The 22186-nt window shown below is 32.8% G+C and overlaps 1 protein-coding gene across 1 annotated transcript; it reads left to right on the forward strand.

Annotated features, from left to right (window-relative positions):
* The first annotated feature begins 583 nt into the window (after nt 1–583).
* ZSWIM2 (zinc finger SWIM-type containing 2) lies at nt 584–18891 on the forward strand. Its single transcript, XM_067739871.1, has 9 exons — nt 584–820; nt 1959–2035; nt 3613–3653; nt 9521–9731; nt 10806–11057; nt 13957–14041; nt 14763–14872; nt 17003–17156; nt 18079–18891. The coding sequence occupies exons 1-9, from the start codon at nt 596–598 to the stop codon at nt 18889–18891; spliced, it is 1968 nt and encodes a 655-aa protein (XP_067595972.1). The 5' UTR covers nt 584–595.
* Nucleotides 18892–22186: the final 3295 nt, after the last annotated feature.

Raw genomic sequence — 22186 nt, forward strand, 5'->3', positions numbered from 1 at the left:
AGGGCATAGAGGCAATGGATTCCGCACCCCACCCCAAACACCCATCCCTACACAAACATGCAACTTAAAGATGCTCCCCTCGTTTAAAGACCATCCCCCCACCAACACACACATCCCTACTTAAGAGTCTAACTTCCCAGGTTAAAATCCTGTCTTCCACATCATTGATCTTCCCCCAGCGCTTCATTCAGATTATGCACCTAGTATGCAATCGGAAAATGTTTTTGGAACACTGTTGAATGTCAACAGTCACTCTGGGCTTTCGGATAAAAATGATGAATCATCACAGGATCATTTCAGCATCCAGAGCCCAAACTGTAACCGGGGGGTTGTGCGACTATCCTAACACAGAATTCACAAGCCCCCGCCTGCGAGGAACCAGCAGAAGGAACGCGAGAGATTTGACAGCGACGACTTTGGCCACCAGCTTTTAAATCAGCCAGTTGGGTATTAGAAACACTCTACAGTCAGGATTGTCGCTTCAGGAAGGAGTGGAGGCGGGGGCGAGCTGCGGAAACAAACCTCCGCGCAAGGCACTCTGGGACACTGCGACTCAACCGCCGTCTCCAAGGCAACCGGCGGGCACGCGGTTGTCATGGAGACCGGCGGGCGACTCAGAAAGCGGAGGGGCTGCCTTCGCCCCTACCCAGACAAGATGCTTCGCGGAGGCTGTAAGGCCTCTGAAAGGCGAAGACACTTTAGCGACCGCCTCAACTGGCAACAAGACCAGGCGCTGAGCAGCAGCATCTACCTCCTACGAGAGATGGGCCCCACCTCCTTTCTACTGAGAGAGGAAGAGCCGGAAAACAGGGATTTCCGAGTAACTACCCCCCCCAAACCCGCCTTGGCTCCCTGCCAGGCCGACCCGCGCGGTACCCCCAGGCCCACCTTGTATGTAGCCACTTGCTGCCGAACCCCACCCGCGAGTGTTCCAGACTCTAAATATGTGCACACTGCAGATTGAAACAGTATTTGTTAGAAAAGTTCCATTATTGGAGGTTAGGACTCCAAAGTGCATCCAACTCTCCTAAGATTATGGCCTTTGATCTCTGGACTTAAAAACGGGAGACATTTTATCTGAATATATGGTTTGCATTTACGTGCGTTCTCAGATCCGTTAGCAGTCACTAACCCTGTAATTCAAACGAAATGAAAATTGTACAATCTGTTTACAAGCCGTATATATTTGCTAAATAAATAAAATCAGGTTTTCTTTACTTTTTAGTCAGTCTGAAGCTATAACAAGACCCTTTTGAAGTATGGCTTAAATGGTGATTCCTTGGAAATGTCTTAATGAATAAAAATTCTTTTTAATTTTGCTGAAAGACCACAGATATTTCATATTCGTATATCCTACTCTCACCACTCAAAAGTCAGCCACCACTCTACCTCCCTGGAGTTGACTTGAAAATTTTTAATTTAGTGTCATGCTGCTTATGTCAGACGTCCTTTTTTCACTTTATAACCCTTAGGGCATTTAATAAATAGTTTAAACCAGTATAGACTTGGTGAATAAAATTCGTTTTCTTGAATAAAATTAAATAAAGTAAACTCACCAATTGAAACGCACAAAACAAAAACCCCAGAAGAACTACTTTACAAAGGGTCTTTAGCTCTATTGCAAAGTAGAATTTCCTTTCAGTTAAAAATTTATAGATTTTTTTTCAAGTTTTTAAAATTAGATTTCTTTTCACTTGCCTGAATGTAGGTCTCTTAAAAACAGTCTTAGCTGACAATGCAATTTGTTGAACAAGGCAAAGAATAAGGAAGTGAAAAATTAGACTTGTGTCAAGAATTAAGATGTTCCAGTAGACTATGTTCAACCTTTTGGAGTCACCTAAACTAAAATATCTCTTGAAATCTCTTTTAATCCAATTATCTATTAATTTTACTCTATAACTCTAAAAACTGACTGGAACTTTTTTTTAAGTATGCATTTTTCCATTTTTCTTTTGAAGGTTTCTCTAGGAAATCCTCATGTTTGTAATTGTTCCATATTTCTGAAAGGAGGGGAACTTTGTAAGCATATATGCTGGTAAGTGACATTATAATGAAGATCTTCCACAAAGGAACATCTTGGTATATTACATGTTTTGCCTTTTTCATGGCTTGAGTACTGCAAGATTAAAGAAATTTGGTGTTGGGAGAACTTAAAGGTAAAATGGTTGTAGCTTGTCAATATCGTTTTGGATATTTTATTTCATCCCCAAAATTAAGTGAGGTTTAAAAATTAAGTGAGGTTTAAAAATTAAAGTGAGGAAAGCATACTACCACCTCTATATGTTTGGAATGTTATTGTTTTTAATAAGAAAAAAGTCAATGTTTAGATTTTCATTATGTACAAAGGTGAAATGTAACAATAAAACAAAAAATCTCCCCTGTTCACACCACTGATGATAATTGCATGGTTCATTATGATATTTTTAAATTTTACTATTTTCCTTTTCAATAAGCATTTGACTCTGAATCTTTTAAGATTAAAATAGAACTCTGCTGAAGATTACTTCTGTCAAATCTAAAATTTTTCCTCTAGAGTCAGATCCTGTTTGTAGGTGATCCCAGAAATGAAAAACAAAAAAATTCCTTCCATGTAATTTAAACCCACATCAACTCATTTGTTTACCTACTATACTTATACCAACAAATCACTAATTATATTATTATAGAAAGTTTGTAATTAATATTTTAAGAGAAAAAAATCAAACAAGAAATTAAGAAAAGTGTGTATCATATTTCTAATGCTTTTCTTTATAGGTTAGAAAACAGTATATATACATATAGCTGTTCTTTTTAATGCTTTTATTTACCAAGTTTTTTGTTGTCTTGATCAGTTTTTATTGAGCATCTACTAACACAAGTTATTTGCTCTAGTTAGCATAAAAATATAAAATATGGTCCCTTCAGAATTTGCAATTTGGTTTTATTATTATACATAAAATAGGTTTTTTCCATTTTTATTTTATGCCAGCTTCCTCAGAGCAAGGGCATTCTGTTCTGATGTTTATGTAATGTAACTTATTTTTTACAGTATATTTACCATAAACTTAATGGAAATATAATCCAAGTATTTAACATACTAAAGTATATTTAATATATTTAAGTAAGAATTTAATATATATTTCCCACTTTTTAAAAAAAAGTCATATTCCATTTTAATTGGTGATATTTGAAAGTATTTTTCTGTCATACGTTAAAGTGGTATGTATAGGAAAACAGTCATTTGTTACTCTATCCAGAAAATTCCTCCATGTCCAGGAGTAAGAAACTTCCAGGGAAGTTTAAAAAGAGTGCTGTGAATACTTAGATTCCCTCACTAACCTCTCTTTGTGAGCTACTCTATGTCATAAAGAAATAAATGGACTCTCTCCGACAAATCTCTTTACTGCAAATGTCTTTGGTTTCCATGTATCATACTTTTTGCACATATGCTTATTTTAAAACAAAAATTTAACGACTCTTGTAACAGAAAACTGATGAGAATTTTAAGTTTATCCCTAATACTTTCAGCAATATAAATTCTGTAATGCCATTCCTATTCTAAAATTAATAATACCTTTTGAGGTTATGTCAGAAATAAATGTTTTATTTTGTTTTTCTACTTCTGAATATTAGGGTCTTGTTGAAAAAATTCAGGCTTCCAAGGAATCATGAATGTAAGTTGCATTTGCGTGTTTTTACTACTTTGAAGCTAACGAATTTAATAATTGTTTATTTAGACATATTCTAAATTTAGACAATTATTGTCCAGACAGTCTGAAAACTGTAACACAGTTTGTTACATTTAAGACAGTTGGAACATTTTTCTTCCTATTTACCAAAAAAATGTAACTTTATATGCCATTTCACATTAAAAAGCACTTAATAAAAAATGAGGTGAAATAATGGCCAGGTTTTCAGTAGAAAAACTTTCCCTCATGAATTCTAAGCAAGAATTTACAGTAGTTTCTGTATCTAAATTTATTTTAATTATGAGAAAAATGACAAATGTAATTTTTCAGGTCCCAGAAATAGTTGACATGATATATAATTTCATTTAAAAATGTTTACTGACAAGTTTTTAATGCAAAAAATATATGTATTTTACAGTTAAATAGTTTTTATGTCAGTACCTACATTGAGTTTAAAGTCAGGCATATGACATTTTTTATAATTTTCAATTTGAAATTTAATTTAAAATTAAATTCTAGAGTCCTCAAAAATAAAAGAGAAAGAAAAATAATTCTATCACAGGTTATTTCGATTTATACATTTTATAATAAAGATGCTATCATTATGGAAATGTTCCCTGCAAAGATTTATTTAACCTATACTAGATTCATCTAAGAACTGCAAAGGCATTTAACATTTATTAATAAATGTTTATAATATTCATAAAGAATTAAAGTGATAATCAGTCTTCAATTTTTTTTCAATTCAATTCAGGTTATTGGTTCTGTTTAGGCAACTATTATATAAGTACAAGCACAGTTGACATTTAAAAGTCCTACTAGATAATAAATTAATATTAGTGTTTCATAGGGATTTTTCTTTTGTATTCTTCTCTCTACCCATTTTCTTAGAAACATCTCATATTTTCTGTCTCCACCTGTTACCTCTGTAACAGTGATTTCCACATCTCATCAGCAGACCAGTATTTCCAGCTGCCTTCTGAGCACCACAATTTTGGAGGTCCCGCAGGCATTTGGAATAGTAAATTCCCCCCGATATGTGCTCTCCTGTTGTATTCCCTATCTCACATATTGGCTTTCCTTTTACTTTAGTCTCCAAAGCTAGAAACCTTGGCTTTTTCCTTTCTCATCCTCTTCTCTCATAAACAAATCCTGTTTATGTTACATCCTACCTACTTCTCAACAGTGATTTTTCTTCCCCATCCTCATTCTTACCTTTGTTCAACCTTCATCAGCCCTTAGTACTGTTCTTTGTAGCCTCCATTTCCAGCATCTGCACTTTGTTGCTTTCTCCTTCGCATTGTAGACAAAAGGTTCTTTCTGAAATGTCACCTACTCTGTACTTCATCCTCTCTCCCAATCCCTTCATACACAATAATTAGGTTGGATGAGTTCATGGATATTGTTTTCTTCTCTATTTCTCCATTGTATACACCTGAAGTTAAATGGTCATATCTCTTCAAAGTCTTAGTTATTATCTACACTATTTTCCATATCATTTTCACAAGCTTCTATACTAGGGCTACCCAACAGAAATATAATGTGAACCACATATGTAATTTTCTGCTAACATATTATAGAAAGTAAAAATAAACAGGAAAATTAGTTTTAATAACATATTTTAATTTAACCCAATACATCAAAATATCATGTCAGCATGTAATCAATATAAAAATTATGATATTTTAATGTTTTTTCATACTGCCTTCAAAATCTAGTGTGTATTTTACATTTACAATGCATCTCACCTCAGACACTATATTTTCATTGGAAATGCTTGATCTGCATTTAGACATCGTAAAATATTCAGTTGAAAAATAAATTCATATAATACCCAAATTGTTATAAACGTAAATTTTCCAGAAACTATAGATTATCTGTTTTCCATTTAAATTTAAATAAGACAAAATTTAAAATTCAATTTTCAGTCACACTATCCACATTTCAGGTGCTCAGCAGCCACATATGGCTGATGGTTACCATATTGAACAGTGCAGCTCTACCCAATTACATTCAACAAATATTTATTGTACTGCATATTAGTCAGGAATTCTACTAGGTGATTTTTTTAATAAATTGAATCATATGAATTGCCAATATTTTTTCATCTACAAAAATAGCAATTTCATATGGATCAATCTAATACTTTATATCATATTATCCTTTGTGCTCTTGAAGGCAGAAACCACATCTTATTCTTATTATAAATATCCCTATTTTATTAGGAAATTTAGTAGGAAATTTTTTGTTTAAATTTGATCCTATATATTAATTTTGAAAAATTATATTTCCTACTAAAATAAAATATTTTTTATACCTCATATTTAAAAGACGTTTTAGCTACTCAACATTGAGAAAATCCTTTGTGCACAAATATTCAAAGAAAGTATAAGTCTCAATAATGTTGAAATTTATCATTTAAATGAAAGTTTGAAAATAAAGTAATTCAAAGAAAGCTATAAACAATTATTCAATAATATTATGTAAAGTGTGTACATAAGTGTGGAGAAGAAGGTATTGAAGCAGAAGCATTTTGAACATCATTCATAGATTCTTTTCTAAAACAAATCTGGAAACAATTATTTGTGCCCTAGTGTTGCATACAAGAAACCTGAGACTCTCTTTTATTTTTGAAGACCTATAAAGATGATTACATAGGAATTTTTTATAAAGATATCAGTTTTTGAACACTGAATATTATTTTCCATCACCCAACAAATGCTTCCCAGTAAAACCTAGCTTTATTACCTAATGTTTTTTCCTAAATACAATGTCTAGTAAATGCCATCTTGTCCTTTTCTCAATTAAATATTTATGGATAAAATAAAAACTGCATTTTAGGAAAATTTTTAAAATCCCCACCACAAAGATATAATAAACTTTTTATTTTCTATTTTCTTTTTTGACCTTGTATTTATGTATACCTAATAGTCTGTAGGAATTCTGTGTTCTGCTTTTGTCACACACTGTTACTTTATTTCAGTGCTATGTAGTCTCTCTCATTCAAGTCATCAGTGAATGTTAAATAAACTATGATATACCAGGTTAGTGTATGGTATATCATAATTTATTTAACATTCTTCCATTTGAGGCATTTAATTTACTTCTGACTACCTGTTATATTCTTTGTAAATGAAACTTTTTCTCCTCTCAATTATTTCTGTAGCCTGAAGTCTCATTAACTGGATCTTGCAGTAAAACTATTATTTTTTTACTGAGATATAATTGACATATAACATTATATTAGTTTTGGGTGTACAACATAATGATTCAGTGTAAGTATATATTGCAAAATGATCAACACAATTAATCCAGTTAACATCCACTACCACACATAGTTACAATTTTTTTTTCTTGAGATGAGAATTTTTAAGATTTATTCTTTTAGCAACCTTCAAATATGCAGCAGAGTACTATTAACTATAGTCACCATACTGTACATTATGTCCCCATGACTTACTTATTTTATAAGTGGAAGTCTGTTCCTTTTGACCACCTTCAGCCATTTCTCCTACCTCCTAGCCGTCCCCTGGCCCAACATCTGGCAACCATCAATCTGTTCTCTGTATCTGTGAGTTCGAGTTTTTTTTCCTTTTTTTAAGTATTAATATTTTTATGTCTGTCACCCATAGGTATTGCTTTATAGCAATACTTTTGCTGATTTATGATTTCAGCAATTTTAGCTTTGCTTTTTGGATTCATGTTTTAGGCATATTTAACCATATTACTTAAGCATAAAATGGAAGACATTAACAGCATATTTAAGTCTCCAAAGAAAATAAAGATACATGGAAATATTTTGAAAAGCTAATAATATTTCTATAATATTAGAAAAAAAGACTAAGTCACACAAAGTGGGAAAAAATAACAGATACAAAGTTCATAGTAATCTATTCATTCCTAGTAAATTAAGTAACTTTTTCAAATAAAAAGAGAAAATAACATAAGGCAAACAAGATGTAACATTCTATTTATTTATTACCTTTTATTTAGATTTATTCTGTGTCTGCACCTCATTTTGATTTTAACTCATTTTCTTTTGATATTAATGAAATTGAACATCTGTTGACTTTAATATTTGTACTACATGTGTAAATTAAACTTCGGCTATTTATTTATTGGGATAAAACTACACACTCTTCCTAAATATAGGGATTACCCCTCTTTGCAAATGTTTTTCTAATGTCATAATTCTTTTTTATATGGTTTCATTAAATTTTTTTATATATATGTATATGGATTTTTGTGTGTTGCTAAATCTGACCATTTTTACTTTTTATATGTATTGTTTTGATACTTTGAAAGTTGTCTATCTTCCATAGTATTTTAGAGATTCTTTTTTTCTGCTAGCTTTTCTATTTTATTTTTATTCTTCTTTATAGCATCCATGTGTAGTTGTATTGATATAAATTGGAGGTTGGTATTTGGTTTGAAGTAATTAAATTTTCTCCATATTTCTACCTAGTGATCTCAATAACAGCTATTAAATAGTGCTTTTCATCCTTGTTTCATAATTTTTATAGTGAGTTTTGTTTTTTTATAATACATTATGATATCTGATAAGGTTAGCTGTCTTGCTCTCCTTTATGAAAGAATATTCTTTTATAGTCTCATACATTAATTTTTCCAAATTAATTTCAGAAGAGTTTGTTTCTCCCTTTTATTCTCCAATTCATGTTATACCACAAAGAACAGTTTGTAGCCAACTCCTCTTATGAAATTTTATGTTTCAGTATTTCTGCTGCTCTAGAGAATCTTTATCCCCCAAAGCACAATCTTTTGTTCTTCATTTTCCTCCTCATTTTTTTAGGGAGCAGATTTTGCTGTGTCTCTGTGACAAATAGCCCTCATCCTCCAAAGTAATGGTTAATTAAAGTATGATATCCTCCCACATTCCACGTGCCATGCCACCTCAGACAAGGAACAGAGATTTCTGTATTGAAATGTAACTGTGATGTTTTCAGTATTGTTAATGTTTATTTGGTAATCTTTTTAGGGGAAATGGAGCTTTTCATTATCTTACAAATGATTTTTTAATCTCTATGTATTAAAGAATATATAAAATGAATAGAACTTAAGGGGACCAATAACACCTGGCATTTAAATTATGTTAAGAAGAGGGAAAGAGGAGGGGCATGGGAATGGGCCAGAGAAAAAGGGAATCTAAGATGCCTGGATCAAAACTATATGCACTTAGTACACCATTTCTTAGAAGGACAGCAGGATGGAGAAAATTCAGAATTCAAAGACTGTGTATCCCAAATGTATAGGCAATATAGTTCCTAACAGATTGTCCTGAGGAATACTGACCAAATCTATGAAGAATGTGGCTACCGAGACACTTGTAGAGACGTAAAACTAAGGAAAATAGGCACAACTGTGTCTTGCTCTCTCATTATCTATTTACTAATTTATTCATCTAACAAATGTTAATTACACTAACCACTCGAATCTCTCTTCTCCTTTCTGTATTTATGCCCATTTCTTTTAATACTCCTGTATGATGATAAGTATTTGTTTATGAACAAGAGAACAGATCAAAATGTAAGAGATGATTATAGCACCAATCCAAGGAGGAACACTGTCTTATAATTAATCTGAAACCTTTATAATGCACTGGTTACACTGACTCTTTTCAGTAACAGGAAAACAAGAGATAACTTCTATTCTTTTTATAAATGACTCTTTTCTGACCTTTTGGCTCTGAAAGGAATACGATAAGTGGTAAATGTCAGTGTAATAATTCAACCAAACTTTCTGATATTCGGGAAAAAAATGCTAATTTTCTGCCTAAGTTGTTTCTTTGTCTCCAATTTGCCACTGAATTTTAATACTTTGGAATTTATCATTAGCTGCTTTGCAATTAGGTCTTGTGGAAAGAGAAATCAGCGACTTGCTTCGAGGGATACATCGAGTTCAAACTCCCCAACAAGGAAGGAACAATGAAAATGCACAAATTGAAGAAGATGGTTACATTAAACAGAAGGAAATTAGTTCAGATGATATATGCTCTATTTGTCAAGAAGTACTTTTAGAGAAAAAGGTTCCTGTCACCTTTTGCAGGTGACATGATTTTTCTTTGGATTCTAGAAACTTAGGAAAAAATTCTAATTTAATATATTTGTAATATGTTATGAAACGTTGATAGAAAAATAATACATATTTAAACAATTATACTTAATTGGCCACCTTTTATTTCCTAACATGTTGTGAGAGGTCCTGTTCTAACTCTAAATATTTCTGGGCTACATTTTAAAGGGTGAAATTTAAAAAATAACTCCACTTTATTTACTTTTTCACTTTAAGTTATTAAAGTAGATAATTTTCATGTTTCTGTTTTATACACATGAATAAATGCCACGGCTTAGAGTAGTTACAAACAGTTTTTCTGAAAGTGAAGATTATTTTATTTTAAAATGATAAAAATTCTCTTCAGCTTTTCTAAATTTTATCTTTAAAACTAAATAATTCAAAATATCACTTATACATAAATGTTTATTGAGAGTATTGTACTTAACTATGCTTCAAAGGCACTGTAAATTTGGACTTGGAAAATTTGGGCAACCATTTGGTATTGAACTTTTCAGTTCTTTTTTTTTCCTGATTATTTACCAAAATTTTCATCCACATTGTATTTTTTTCACATAGCTGCTTCTTTTGCATATTTTAAAGTTACTATTTCCCAAAATATTATTTCTCTCAGCAGATATTTATTGGATACAACCACATTCATATTGTGTGATTTCTAGAAAAATAAGGTGACACCCCTGCTCTCAGTGATGCTTTTTATTTAAAAATAATAATTATTGTTATACTTTTCCTTTTTGTTAAGACTATATGCATTCTCACTTTAAAAATGAAAAATATTATAATGATGCAAAATCTTTTACCATCATTTCATTGAAATGGGAAAGATTTTGTTTGGAATTCTGATGTACTAAATTAAATATGATAGATTAGATTAGATAGATAAAATAGTGTTTATGTGTGTAATCAAGCTATATCTGGATAATCAGTTCAGAATCTATTTTTATAGGAAATAAAGATGGTAGCACAGAAAACATTTTATATATATATATATATATATGTATAACTTTGCTGTACACAAATGGTAAACTTGGATTTTATTTCTAACAGGTTTGGCTGTGGCAATAGTGTTCATATAAAATGCATGAAGATCTTAGCTAATTATCAGGATAAGGTATCACACACTTCCATGTTGAAATGTCCCTTGTGTAGGAAAGACTTTGCACCATTAAAACTTATTTTAGAGGAATTCAAAAACTCTAGCAAACTTGTGGCTACAGCTGAGAAAGAGCGACTAGACAAACACCTTGGAATTCCCTGTAATAACTGTCGACAGTTTCCAGTTGAGGGGAAGTGTTATAAGTAAGTATCAATCAGTAATATTATAAATTTGTAGTCTAACTTTTTTTTTAATTTTAGGAAACTTTGAACATTAGAGTACTAGTCATTTAGCCTTCTTCTTTTCCTCCTTTATATAGTGTGTTAGCCTTAAAGATGGCTACGTATTTAGGATTTTCAGACTAGTGATCTGTGTCAGCCCAGTACCTTAAGAATTTCAGTAGTTTTATTTTCTTTACTCACACAGAGTATTGGCTTTGTATTCCAGTCTAGATTGAGAGTCTGAAGTAGCATCCTTTCTTGGAAGCTCTGAACACAGGCTTGGTAGTTTGGCCTAAATGAGTTTCCAAGCTCAGAGCCCTGCTAGATAGACCTCTCACCCCCTGTAACTTTCTTTGAACCACCAATGAGGTCATTGCCAAAAACTCCTAGGACTGAGCCAGAGGGATATTGACTAGATCAACTGAACTTGAGTTCCCCAACTCCAAACTGCAATGATGCGTGTTTTGTTTTCTTTCACATCTTATACCTTAACAACAACAAGATACTTATTAGAGAAAGAAATTTTCATTACTTTTTGTGTATTTCTCAAACTTTCCCACAATTCCACAATAAAACATCAATTAATTGCTATGCTTGGGATATTGTGCTTTCTTAACTGAAATCTTAACTGTATGTTAAGAAGAAAATATTTTGCTTCAGTCTTTGTTAAAATTTTTTCTAAAATGCATCAGTTTACTTTTCAGTCTTCCTGGAATTACATTATGATGAGTCTAATTAATATTTTTAAAACCCTCTCATAAAACCATAAAACTGTTTTTAATCACCCCCAAAGGTGAATGATACCTTTCTCCTTTAAACTGTTTTAGTCCTTTGTTTTCTCAATGTGTCACATAGAAGTAAATCAACTAGAGCACCATTAGCAAAAGTCTTTATTGAAAACAGCAAGCCTGAGAAAGCTCACTTGAGGAAGAAGGGCAGAATTTTTATAAAGTTTAGCAGGAGGTGTTCAGCTAGTTTCAGGAATGTTGGTTAAAGAGAGTTCTAGAAAAAGGAAAGACTTGATATTTGGCATTAGCACCCATTTTTGGGGCAATCTGAATTTTTTCAAAAGGGGTGGGTAAGAACAATAAGGGGCTAAGGTAACGTGTGGAAAGGTGGGTTGGGAGGAACAGCTGGGGATGACAAGGACAGGTGAAAGCCACGGTGCAAAATTTTCAGTTTTTATAGTGATGTATTCCTCAAATTGTTAATGCGTGGTTGGCTTTGGTAAATTATCTCAAATCTTGGTTTTAAGTATTTTGTTAATGACAGTGCTCTCCTCTGTCCCTCTGACTGCTTTCTGTCCCCAAGGGTGATTCTTCCTACTACCCCTCAATACAGGCATTCTCCACTGTTCTGCTTCCTGCCTGCTGCTCTGCACTCTCCTTTCAGAATAACTTCTCTACGCATTTGGCTCACAATTATTCACATCCATATCTCCTGCCACTCCCTCAAATGCTAGCATTTCAGCCGTTAGCCTGAAAAAACTATTTCTGGTAGTTTTAGTAATGGTTTGAGTAGGAGATAAGGTAAACTAGAAAGCTTTTCAGTTCCTCTTCATTAAAGTTTCATAATATAGCTACTTACCTTTTAAGAAGTTAATTCCAAAACTATCATATATATATATATTAAAATATAGAGATACTTAACTTTTTGAAGCCCAGCACAATTTGATGTATTGAATAAACTGCACCATTGCTTTGATTGGTTGATGTTAATTATTAAGAATCTTCCCTGTTTGTATAAACAATAATAATGAATAAATTAATACTTGCTGCTTCTAAGATGTCTGAAGGATATATTTTCCCAGAGTTCTCTTAGAAATAGTCTTCTAATTCTTTGATAACTTGAGTAAGAAAATAACTTTGCTTGAAATGTTATTTTTGGTGAATATTGCTGAAAGTAAATTAAAATTCTCTGCTTGTGGCAAAATTTTTATAAGTGATACATGTTTAGATTGAGCTTTGTGGAAAATTAAGTTTTTTAGTATATCAATGATTTTTATTGCAAACTTTTTATACATATACCTTTTTCTATTTTGTGAGGACAGAGAAGGAATATAGTGCAATTCCTGTTTTCAAGAAGTATTCTGCTAAGTATAACTCTAGCATTCATGAAATAATAGGAAAACACTGGGTAATCAAATGATAGAATGTCCAATAGGCTGTACATCCTAAAGGAACTTAGAAAAAGAGACAAATGAAAGATAAAGCATTCCAGGAAGACATCATGGTAGGGATATGTGGTAGGCAAAATAATGCCCTCCCAAATATATCCACATCCCCATGCCCAGAACCTGTATTTTAGGTTACATGTTGTAGGGGGATTAAGGTTGCATATGAAATTCAGGTTGCTAATCACCTGACCTTGAAATAAGGAGGTTATCTTGGATTGCCTGGGCTCAGTGTATAATCACAAGAGTTCTTAAAAGTGGGAGAGGGCAGCAAAGAAGAGAGTCAAAGGGATATGTGAATATGGAAGAAAGGCACAGAGAGATGCTGCATTGCTTGCTTTGAAGATGGAGGAAAGTGCCACAAGCTAAGCTAAGGAATGTGGGCAGCCTCTAGAAGAAAGGGCAAAGAAACAGATCTCTATAGCCTCCAAAAAGAAATGCCATTCTGTGGACCCCTTGATTTTAAACCCATTGAGACCCATGTCAGACTTCTGACGTACAAAACCGTAAGATAATAAAGTGTTGTTTAAGCTGCTAAATTTGTTGTAATTTGTTTCAGTAGCAACAGGAAGCTAATATGGGGTGAGATTTAAGATGGGCCTTGTCATATCTGCATAGTTCCCAGGAAATCTTGGCCAGAATTTTTCACCAAAAACAATCAAAATAATTGGATTTTTTCTTGTATGTTTTGGTGTTTTGCATTTTTAGGTGTACCAAATGTATAGAATATCACTTATGCCAGAATTGTTTTGATAGCTGCTGCCATCTTTCTCACTCATTTACATTTCGTGAGGTACAGTATCCATCTTGAATTTCATATAGTGTTTGTATTTTCCTATTGTAAATCTAAGTAAAATCTAAGAATAGGTAACTCTCTGGAATAGAGCTGACTGTGTTTGAATAAAAACCAAAGACCATAATTTTTGGAGAACTCTTTTTCATAAGGATTTATAAGCAATCAATTCTTACATTGGTAATTTATAAAATCCAACACAATAACAAATATGTAATGATATCATACATAAATCTTAAGGACAGAAATTACAGCCATCAAGCTTGAAAATTCATTTTAAAAAAAGATCTCAACACTACAAAATGACTTATAATGCTACTGACAACCATTTACAGTTTTAAAATTTCTTACATCAAATTGCTATTCAAATGATAGCAATTTTATTGCTATCATTTGAATCTAACAAGTAAATAAGTATCTCCTGATGTTGAATAATAATGCTACCTTCTATTTACTACACAAGATAAAACATCCACAATTACCATTATTGATTAATAGATAAATATTTTTACCTTAAAAAGTAACTGTTATAGTAGCTGTGCAACAGTATATTAGACTCACTAATAATTTGCAAATTCTTTAATGTGTTAAAAAGCTATCTTTTAAAATGATTAGTCTTTATTTACATTATTATGTTATTGATACACAGCCTACTGATTTAATGCACAAGATAAAAGCTTCCACAATTTACAAAGTAACATTCACCTTTTACCTATTACAGAAGAGAAATCAAAAATGGAGATCGTTGGAAAAAAGATCAGATGAAACTGTAAAATATATAGATATTAAAGATGAGATAGAAAAGATGCCACATTTTCAAGAAAAGCAAGGGTGAGATTCTCAGTGAAATTTATATTTCTTAGGATATTTAAACAATTTTTCAGTTCAGATAAGTTTTATTCATTTCTTTATTCAATAAATATGTATTGAGTACTTATGATATATACTAGGTGACATAGTATTCAAGTGAAGAGCAAGCCTCTGGAGTCAGAATGCTTAAATCCAATCCTAGTACAACCATAAGTTGGCTATGCAACTTTTGGGCTAGTTACTTCACATCTCCTTGCCACATTTTTATCTTTAAAATGGGGATAATTATAAAACCAGTCTCATAGTAATGTTGTGCATATGAGATGAATTAATACACACAGTAAATATTCAAATAATGCTGTCTATTATTATTATTAATTCTACCAGAGATTGTACTAGGTATTAGGGATATCTAGTTTCCTCATCAATTAAGTGATCATCTAAATAAATGTAAAATTAAAACTGATACATGTTATGTAAAGAAAAAATACAGGGAGCTTTGAGATTTGCTTTGAAGTAAATGACCTCTATGGGAAGGAAGTCTTTCTTTCCTTATTGCCCTCTATTCCACCCCCAGGGAAGGAGAGTGCTAAGGGGATTGGTTGTATTTCAAAACCCTGACTAGTGGACAGTCGTCCAGACCTTTTGCCATACTTCGTATCAATTAAAGAAAATTAAACGCACTGTGTATAATTAACATATTAGGTACACTATAAAATATATACAAAGCTCATTTTAATAGGATGGGATAAAATTGAAATATTTTTTAAAGGACCATTTCAATGAATTAACCAAACAAAAATTGTGCTTGTTTATACATACATATGTGTGTATATATGTATTTCTATCCCACATATATATAGTAGATAGATAGATAGATTTCTATCCAACCCAGTGGATATCTAGCCCATGCCCTGTGGATGCTCCACACACTTCAGAGACCACAGCTCTTGTGGAGCATAAAATGCTTTGTGGGTATGAAAGGAGCCTATACAAAGGCTCTCCATCTCCATTTCCCTTGGCCCTGGCTGGGTATCACACTTCAACCTATTAGAATGATAAATTGTATAACTAATTGTTTAGGAGATATTGTAGGGGGGGACAAGAGAATATTAGGGGTAGAAGGACATTCTAGGCAGAGAAAATGGAATAAATAAAAGGAGAGAGTTTCAAGATTTTTTTTAAAAAGTGATTAACAACCTGAAATAATAGAAACACGCAGATTTTTTTTAGTTGACAATTAAATGACCTTGGTAAAAGCAATTTTTGTAGCATTATGACAGTTTATCTGAAGAGTAATGAGAAGTATAAAGTTGTCTAAAGAATATATTTGAACTTTATTCTGAATGACTTTTGAATAATAGGAATGCATCTAACCTTTTAACCAAGATTTTGTTTTTAAATATTTGTTTTACGTGTTTTATCAGTTGCTAGTGGCATCAAATTTACATTGTGTAATCTTAGTTATGTTTGTTGGTACTTTTGGTACAAAAATGGGGTTTGTATCTTTAGAGTTCATTAACATGGTCTAACAATACAGAAGTAATAAGCATATACCCCAAGTGAAATAAGTCTCCTCATAGATTATGACCTACCAGTTTATAATAGTAGCTGGAATATTTAATATGGTTTACCACACATCTTACTTCCTACCAGATGACAGAGTAAATTGGGTTGTATTTTTCTAAACACAAGCCTGTGTGTTGGCTCAGTCTGAAATAATTTGAGTATATGGTTCTCAAAATTATGTTCTGGTTTCATTGATGCTAAAAAGTGCAAATAATTTGAGTATATGGTTCATTGATGTTAAAAAGTGCAAATAATTTGAGTATATTGTTCTCAAAATTATGTTCTGGTTTCACTGATGTTAAAAAGTGCAAATCAAAAAAATTCAGGTTAGTATTTTTATTTGAAATGACTAAATTAAATTTTGTTCCTTATGAAGTTGATGTTGAAGTTGGATCCATCTTGTTCAAGATCAATACAATAGATTTTGTAACTTTATAATGTACGAGATTTATTATCTTCAGTTCTAGAAAGCACTGGGTTCATTTGCATTACTTATTTGGAGGTTATTACCTGTACTATTGATTACTTCCTTATCTACGATCACATATGACCATTCATGTCTCTCTGTTTATTCTCATTTAGCCAAGTTTACACACCAAAACACGTGGTAAGGTCACTGCCTCTCTTACTGATCACAAAAAATAGTAAGCTGCTTGCTCCAGGCTACCAGTGTCGACTTTGTTTGAAGGCATTTTGTCCTGGTCAGCATACAAGATTGCTACCATGTACTCACAAGGTAGAAGTCACATCATTTTAGTTTGACTTTCCCTGTAGGGCCAGTTTTCACAAATGAAGTGGCAATTTAAGTCTCTCCTTTTACTTTTTAGTTGAATTATGAGCAGAGATGTTCAAATTGAACAGTGTGTGCAGAAAGCTAGAGCAGAGACTATTGAGAAGGCAGCTCTGCCCCCCAAGGATGGATTCCTATTAATTAGGATTCATTTCTGTATAAACTATTGAGGAAAGATAAAATGGCACTTTAAGTTAGATTCTTTTATCTACTTTAGTTACCTGTAAAAGGAAAAGGCTTATAGAATACTAACTTTTTAATGTTATTTTTATGATTTTTTAGATGAAACAGAAATGCTTAATTTGACATAGTTTATTATTATTTCAAATGAACTTACTGGAATCAGTCTAAAGTTGCTGAATCACTATGTAGTGGTAACCAGGTTTTTTCTGAGATAAAGTTGTTTTAATAAATAAACTTTTATAGCTTTAGAGTCACCCTTACTTATAATGACTGATAATTTGTTTTCTTCCCTAGAAGGTGATTTGTCACATTATGTCTTACCATCATCATATCAATTTTCAACTCTAGTTGGCTATGACGTTTTTATTAATAATTTTCATTCATTAGAAAGCAACAGTGAAATTAATGGCTTGAATAAGTAGTGAGTTTTTAATGAAATTGAAAAAATGACATCCATAGAAGGCTTTTCATTTTAATGTGGAAAATGAAGATCAGTCTCTAACCAATTACATTTTTAAGAGAACTTCAAAATATTTCCATAAAACTTGATGAATTTTATTACCTTCCAATATTATGAAACAGTGTTAAAAGTAACACAATAATGAAAGTGGGGAAATTTTACATAGATAGTATACATTATAAACAAGATAATATATCTCTGATTAACTTATAACTTTTTTTTAAGTTTCATAGGAAATGTATTGACAGTTGGTTACTCCACAAGTGCAATTCATGCCCTGTTGATGGACAAGTTATATATAACCCTTTAATCTGGAAAGATAGAGCAGTGAATGGACATGCACATCAATCTGTTTCAAACACAAACATCATTCATCTGTCAAAACAGGAAGAACCAGAACTTTTTATTCCTGGTACTGGATTAGTATTAAAACAAAATGGACTTGGAATTTTACCTATCATACCTCAGCGTAATTCTGAAAAGTTGAATGCACCTCAAAGTCCAATAGATACTTATCAGAATATAACAATAGATGATCTGTATTCTGTCAAAGTAGATGATTCAAATTCAAGAAAATCAATCTATGAATATAAAATTAGCCAACATTTCCCCAGCTATCTCCAAGATTTACCCACTGGATCCTTTGGAAAAATATCATCTCAAACGTTTTTTCCTTCTATTGATCACAAGAATATTATATATCCAACTGGAGCGGAAAAGCCATGTATCAGTAAAAAACACCATGCCAGTCAAAGCCAGAAGATAAACAAAGACTGTAAACGTGTTAACCACAATTCAAAGAAGACTCTTGGTAATAAAGTAAGAGAGGACAACACGAGACCAAATACTTTGCTTCCAGAAGATTTAAATCTTATTGTCAGTTGGGGTACAGCTAAGCTTAGTTTGTCTAAGAGGTATAATAAGTGTATGGGGAAAATTAGACCAAAATGTAATGATTTATCCAGAAGGCCTATATCTCACCCTTTAAGTGCAAAAAGTACTGAGCTATCTTTAATATTGGAAGGAGTTCAGTTATAAAAATGTATTTTATTAAAATCAGAAAATATTTGAATATTGAACATAAAATTTTTTTTTGTAGAACATAAAAATACTATATACTCTTGACAAATATTCTCTGTTGTTATTTTGCCTACTTGTCTATGAATAATGACCTACAGCTAAAGGAAATGGCCTCATTCCTTATAAGACTTAAAGAATTAGGTATCTTAATGAGTATGTTCAGTATGTTATGAATTATAAATAATTTTTAGAACTTTCACATATGACTTTACACTAATTAAAATAATTGTTTTTAATTAAGGAAATAGATTTTCCATGCCCTGAGTCACTATTTTCAAACATTTCACTTGATGACATGTAACATACAGGGATTCTTTCCAGGTATTTTTACATTTTCTTGCACTAATAATCACCACAAACCTATAGGAAAATCCAGATGGTGGTTTTCTTTTTTACTTTATTCCTTAAAGGAGGTTTCTTGTATAGGAAATGAAATAAAATATCCTTACAATGCTATGAGCTATGCCACATTTATAGTGGTTTTACTGGGTTTTTTTTTTTCATCAAGAAATATATAAGTACTACCAAATTCCCCCTTTTATTGAAGTATAGTTGATTTATAATATTGTGTTAGTTTCAGATGTACAGCATAGTGATTCAATATTTTTGCAGATTATATTCCAGAATAGGTTGTTATAAGATAATGAGTATAATTCCCTGTGCTATTCCATTATAGATTATTACAAGATAATGGGTATAACTCCCAAGTATAACCTTGTTGCTTATCTATTTTATATATAATAATTTGTATTTGTTAATCCCACATCCCTAATTTGTCCCTCCCTGCTTCCTCCCCACTTTGGTCACCACAGTTTGTTTTCTATATCTGTGAGTCTGTTTCTATTTTGTATATATATTCATTTTATTAGTTTTTAGATTCCACATATAAGTGATATCATGTAGTATTTCTCTTCTCTGTCTAACTTATTTCACTAAGCATAATATTCTCTAGGTCCATCCACATTGCTGCAAATGGCAGTATTTCATTCTTTTTTATGGCTGAGTAATATTGCATTATATATATATATATGTATATATATATACACACATATATATACAGACACACACACACACACACACACACACACACACACACACACATACCACCTCTTATCCAGTCATCTGTTGATGGGCACTTAGACTGCTTCCATGTCTTAGCTATTGTACATAGTGCTAGTCTGAACATTGGGAAGCATGTATCTTTTCAAATTAGTGTTTTAATTTTTTCTGGATATATACCTAGGAGTGGGATTGCTGGATCATATGGTAGTTCTATTTTTAGTTTTTTAAGGAATCTCTTCCATAGTGGCAGCACCAATTTACATTCCACCAAGTGTACAAGTGTTCCCTTTTCTCCACATCCTCTCCAACATTTGTTGTTTGTAGACTTTTTGATGACAGCCATTCTGAAAGGTCTGAGGTGATACCTAATTGTGATTTTGATTTGTATTTCTCTAATAATTAGCAATGTTGAGCATCTTTTCATGTGCCTGTTATCCATCCGTATGTCTTCTTTGGAAAAAAATGTCTATTCAAGTCTTCTGCAGATTTTCTGATTGGATTATTGTTTTGTTGATACTGAGTTGTATGAGCTGTTTACATATTTGGATATTAACCCCTTGTTAGTCATATCATTTGCAAATATTTTCTCCCATTCCTTAGGTTGTCTTTTCGTTCAGTCAGTAGTTTTCTTTGCCATGCAAAAGCTTTTAAGTTTAGTTGGGTCACATTTGTTTGTTTGTTCTTGGCTTTTTTGGATTGATGAATTGAATTTTATTTTGTTGGAGTAAAAAACTTTCCTTTGAGAGCATTTGCTTTTTGTTCAACATGTATTTGTCAAGTTTTCTTTTAATGTAAGATGTTGGAGTAAAAGGACTTGAGCTCACCTCCTTCCATGAAAACAACAAAATCACAACTAACTGCTGAACAACCACCAATAAAAATGACTGGAACCTGCCAGAAAAGATGTTCTACATCCAAAGACAAAGAAGAAGCTACAACGAGACAGTAGGAGAGGCCCATTTGCAATAAAATCAAATCCCATACCTGCTGGGTGGGCAACGCACAAACTGGAAAATAATTGTATTGCAGAGGTTCTCCCACAGGAGTTAGAGTTCTGAGCCCCACATCAGGCTCCCCAGCCTGGGTGTCTGGCATTGGAAGGAGGAGGAGAATCCTGAGCATTGGGCTTTGAAGGCAAGTGGGGCTTGATCACAGGAACTCCACAGGACTGGGGGAAACAGAAACTCCATGCTTGGAGTGTGCACACAAGGACTTGTGTGCACTGGGACCCAGAGAAAAAGCAGTGACTTCATAGAAGCCTGGGCCAGACCCACCTGCTGCTCTTGGAGGGTCTCCTGGGGAGGCAGGGGCAGCTATGGCTCACTGTGGGGACAAGGACACTGGTGGTGGAGGTACCAGGGAGTACACTTTGGCGTGAGCTCTCCTGGGGGCCACGATTTTGACACTAAGACCTGGCCCCACCCAATAGCCTGTAGGCTCCAGTGCTGGGACACTTCAGGCCAAACAACCAATAGGGTGGGAAAAGAGCCCCACTCTTCAGCAGACAGGCTGCCTAAAATCTTCCTGAGTCCACAGCCATCTCTATACACACCCCTTGACACAGCCCTGCCCACCAGAGGGATAAGACCCAGCTCCACCCATAAGGGGACAGATACCAGAAGCAAGAGGAGCTATAACCTCCGAAATGGAAACCACAATCACAGAAGGTTAGACAAAATGAGATGGCAGAGGAATATGTTCCAGATAAAGGAACAAGATAAAACCCCAAATGAACAAGTAAGTGAAGTAGAAATAGGCAATCTACCTGAAAAATAATTCAGAGTAATAATAGTAAATGATCAAAGATCTCAGAAAAAGAATGGAGTCATGGACCAAGAAAATACAAGAAATGTTTAACAAAGAGCTAGAACATATAAAGAACAAACAGAGATGAACAATATAATAATTAAAATGAAAAAATACAGTAAAAGGAATTAAAAGCAGAATAAATGAGGAAGAAGAACGGATAAGTGAGCTGGAAGACAGAATGGTAGAAATGACTGCTGTGGAACAGAATAAAGAAAACAGAATAAAAAGAAATGAGGACCGTTTAACAGACCTCTGGGACAATATTAAACGCACCAACATTCGCATTATAAGGGTTCCAGAAGGAGAAGAGAGAGAGAAAGGGCCTGAGAAAATATTCAAAGAGAAAATAGCTGAAAACCTCCCTAACATGGGAAAGGAAACA

Source organism: Pseudorca crassidens, chromosome 6, assembly GCF_039906515.1.
Source record: "Pseudorca crassidens isolate mPseCra1 chromosome 6, mPseCra1.hap1, whole genome shotgun sequence".
Lineage (NCBI taxonomy): Eukaryota > Metazoa > Chordata > Mammalia > Artiodactyla > Delphinidae > Pseudorca > Pseudorca crassidens.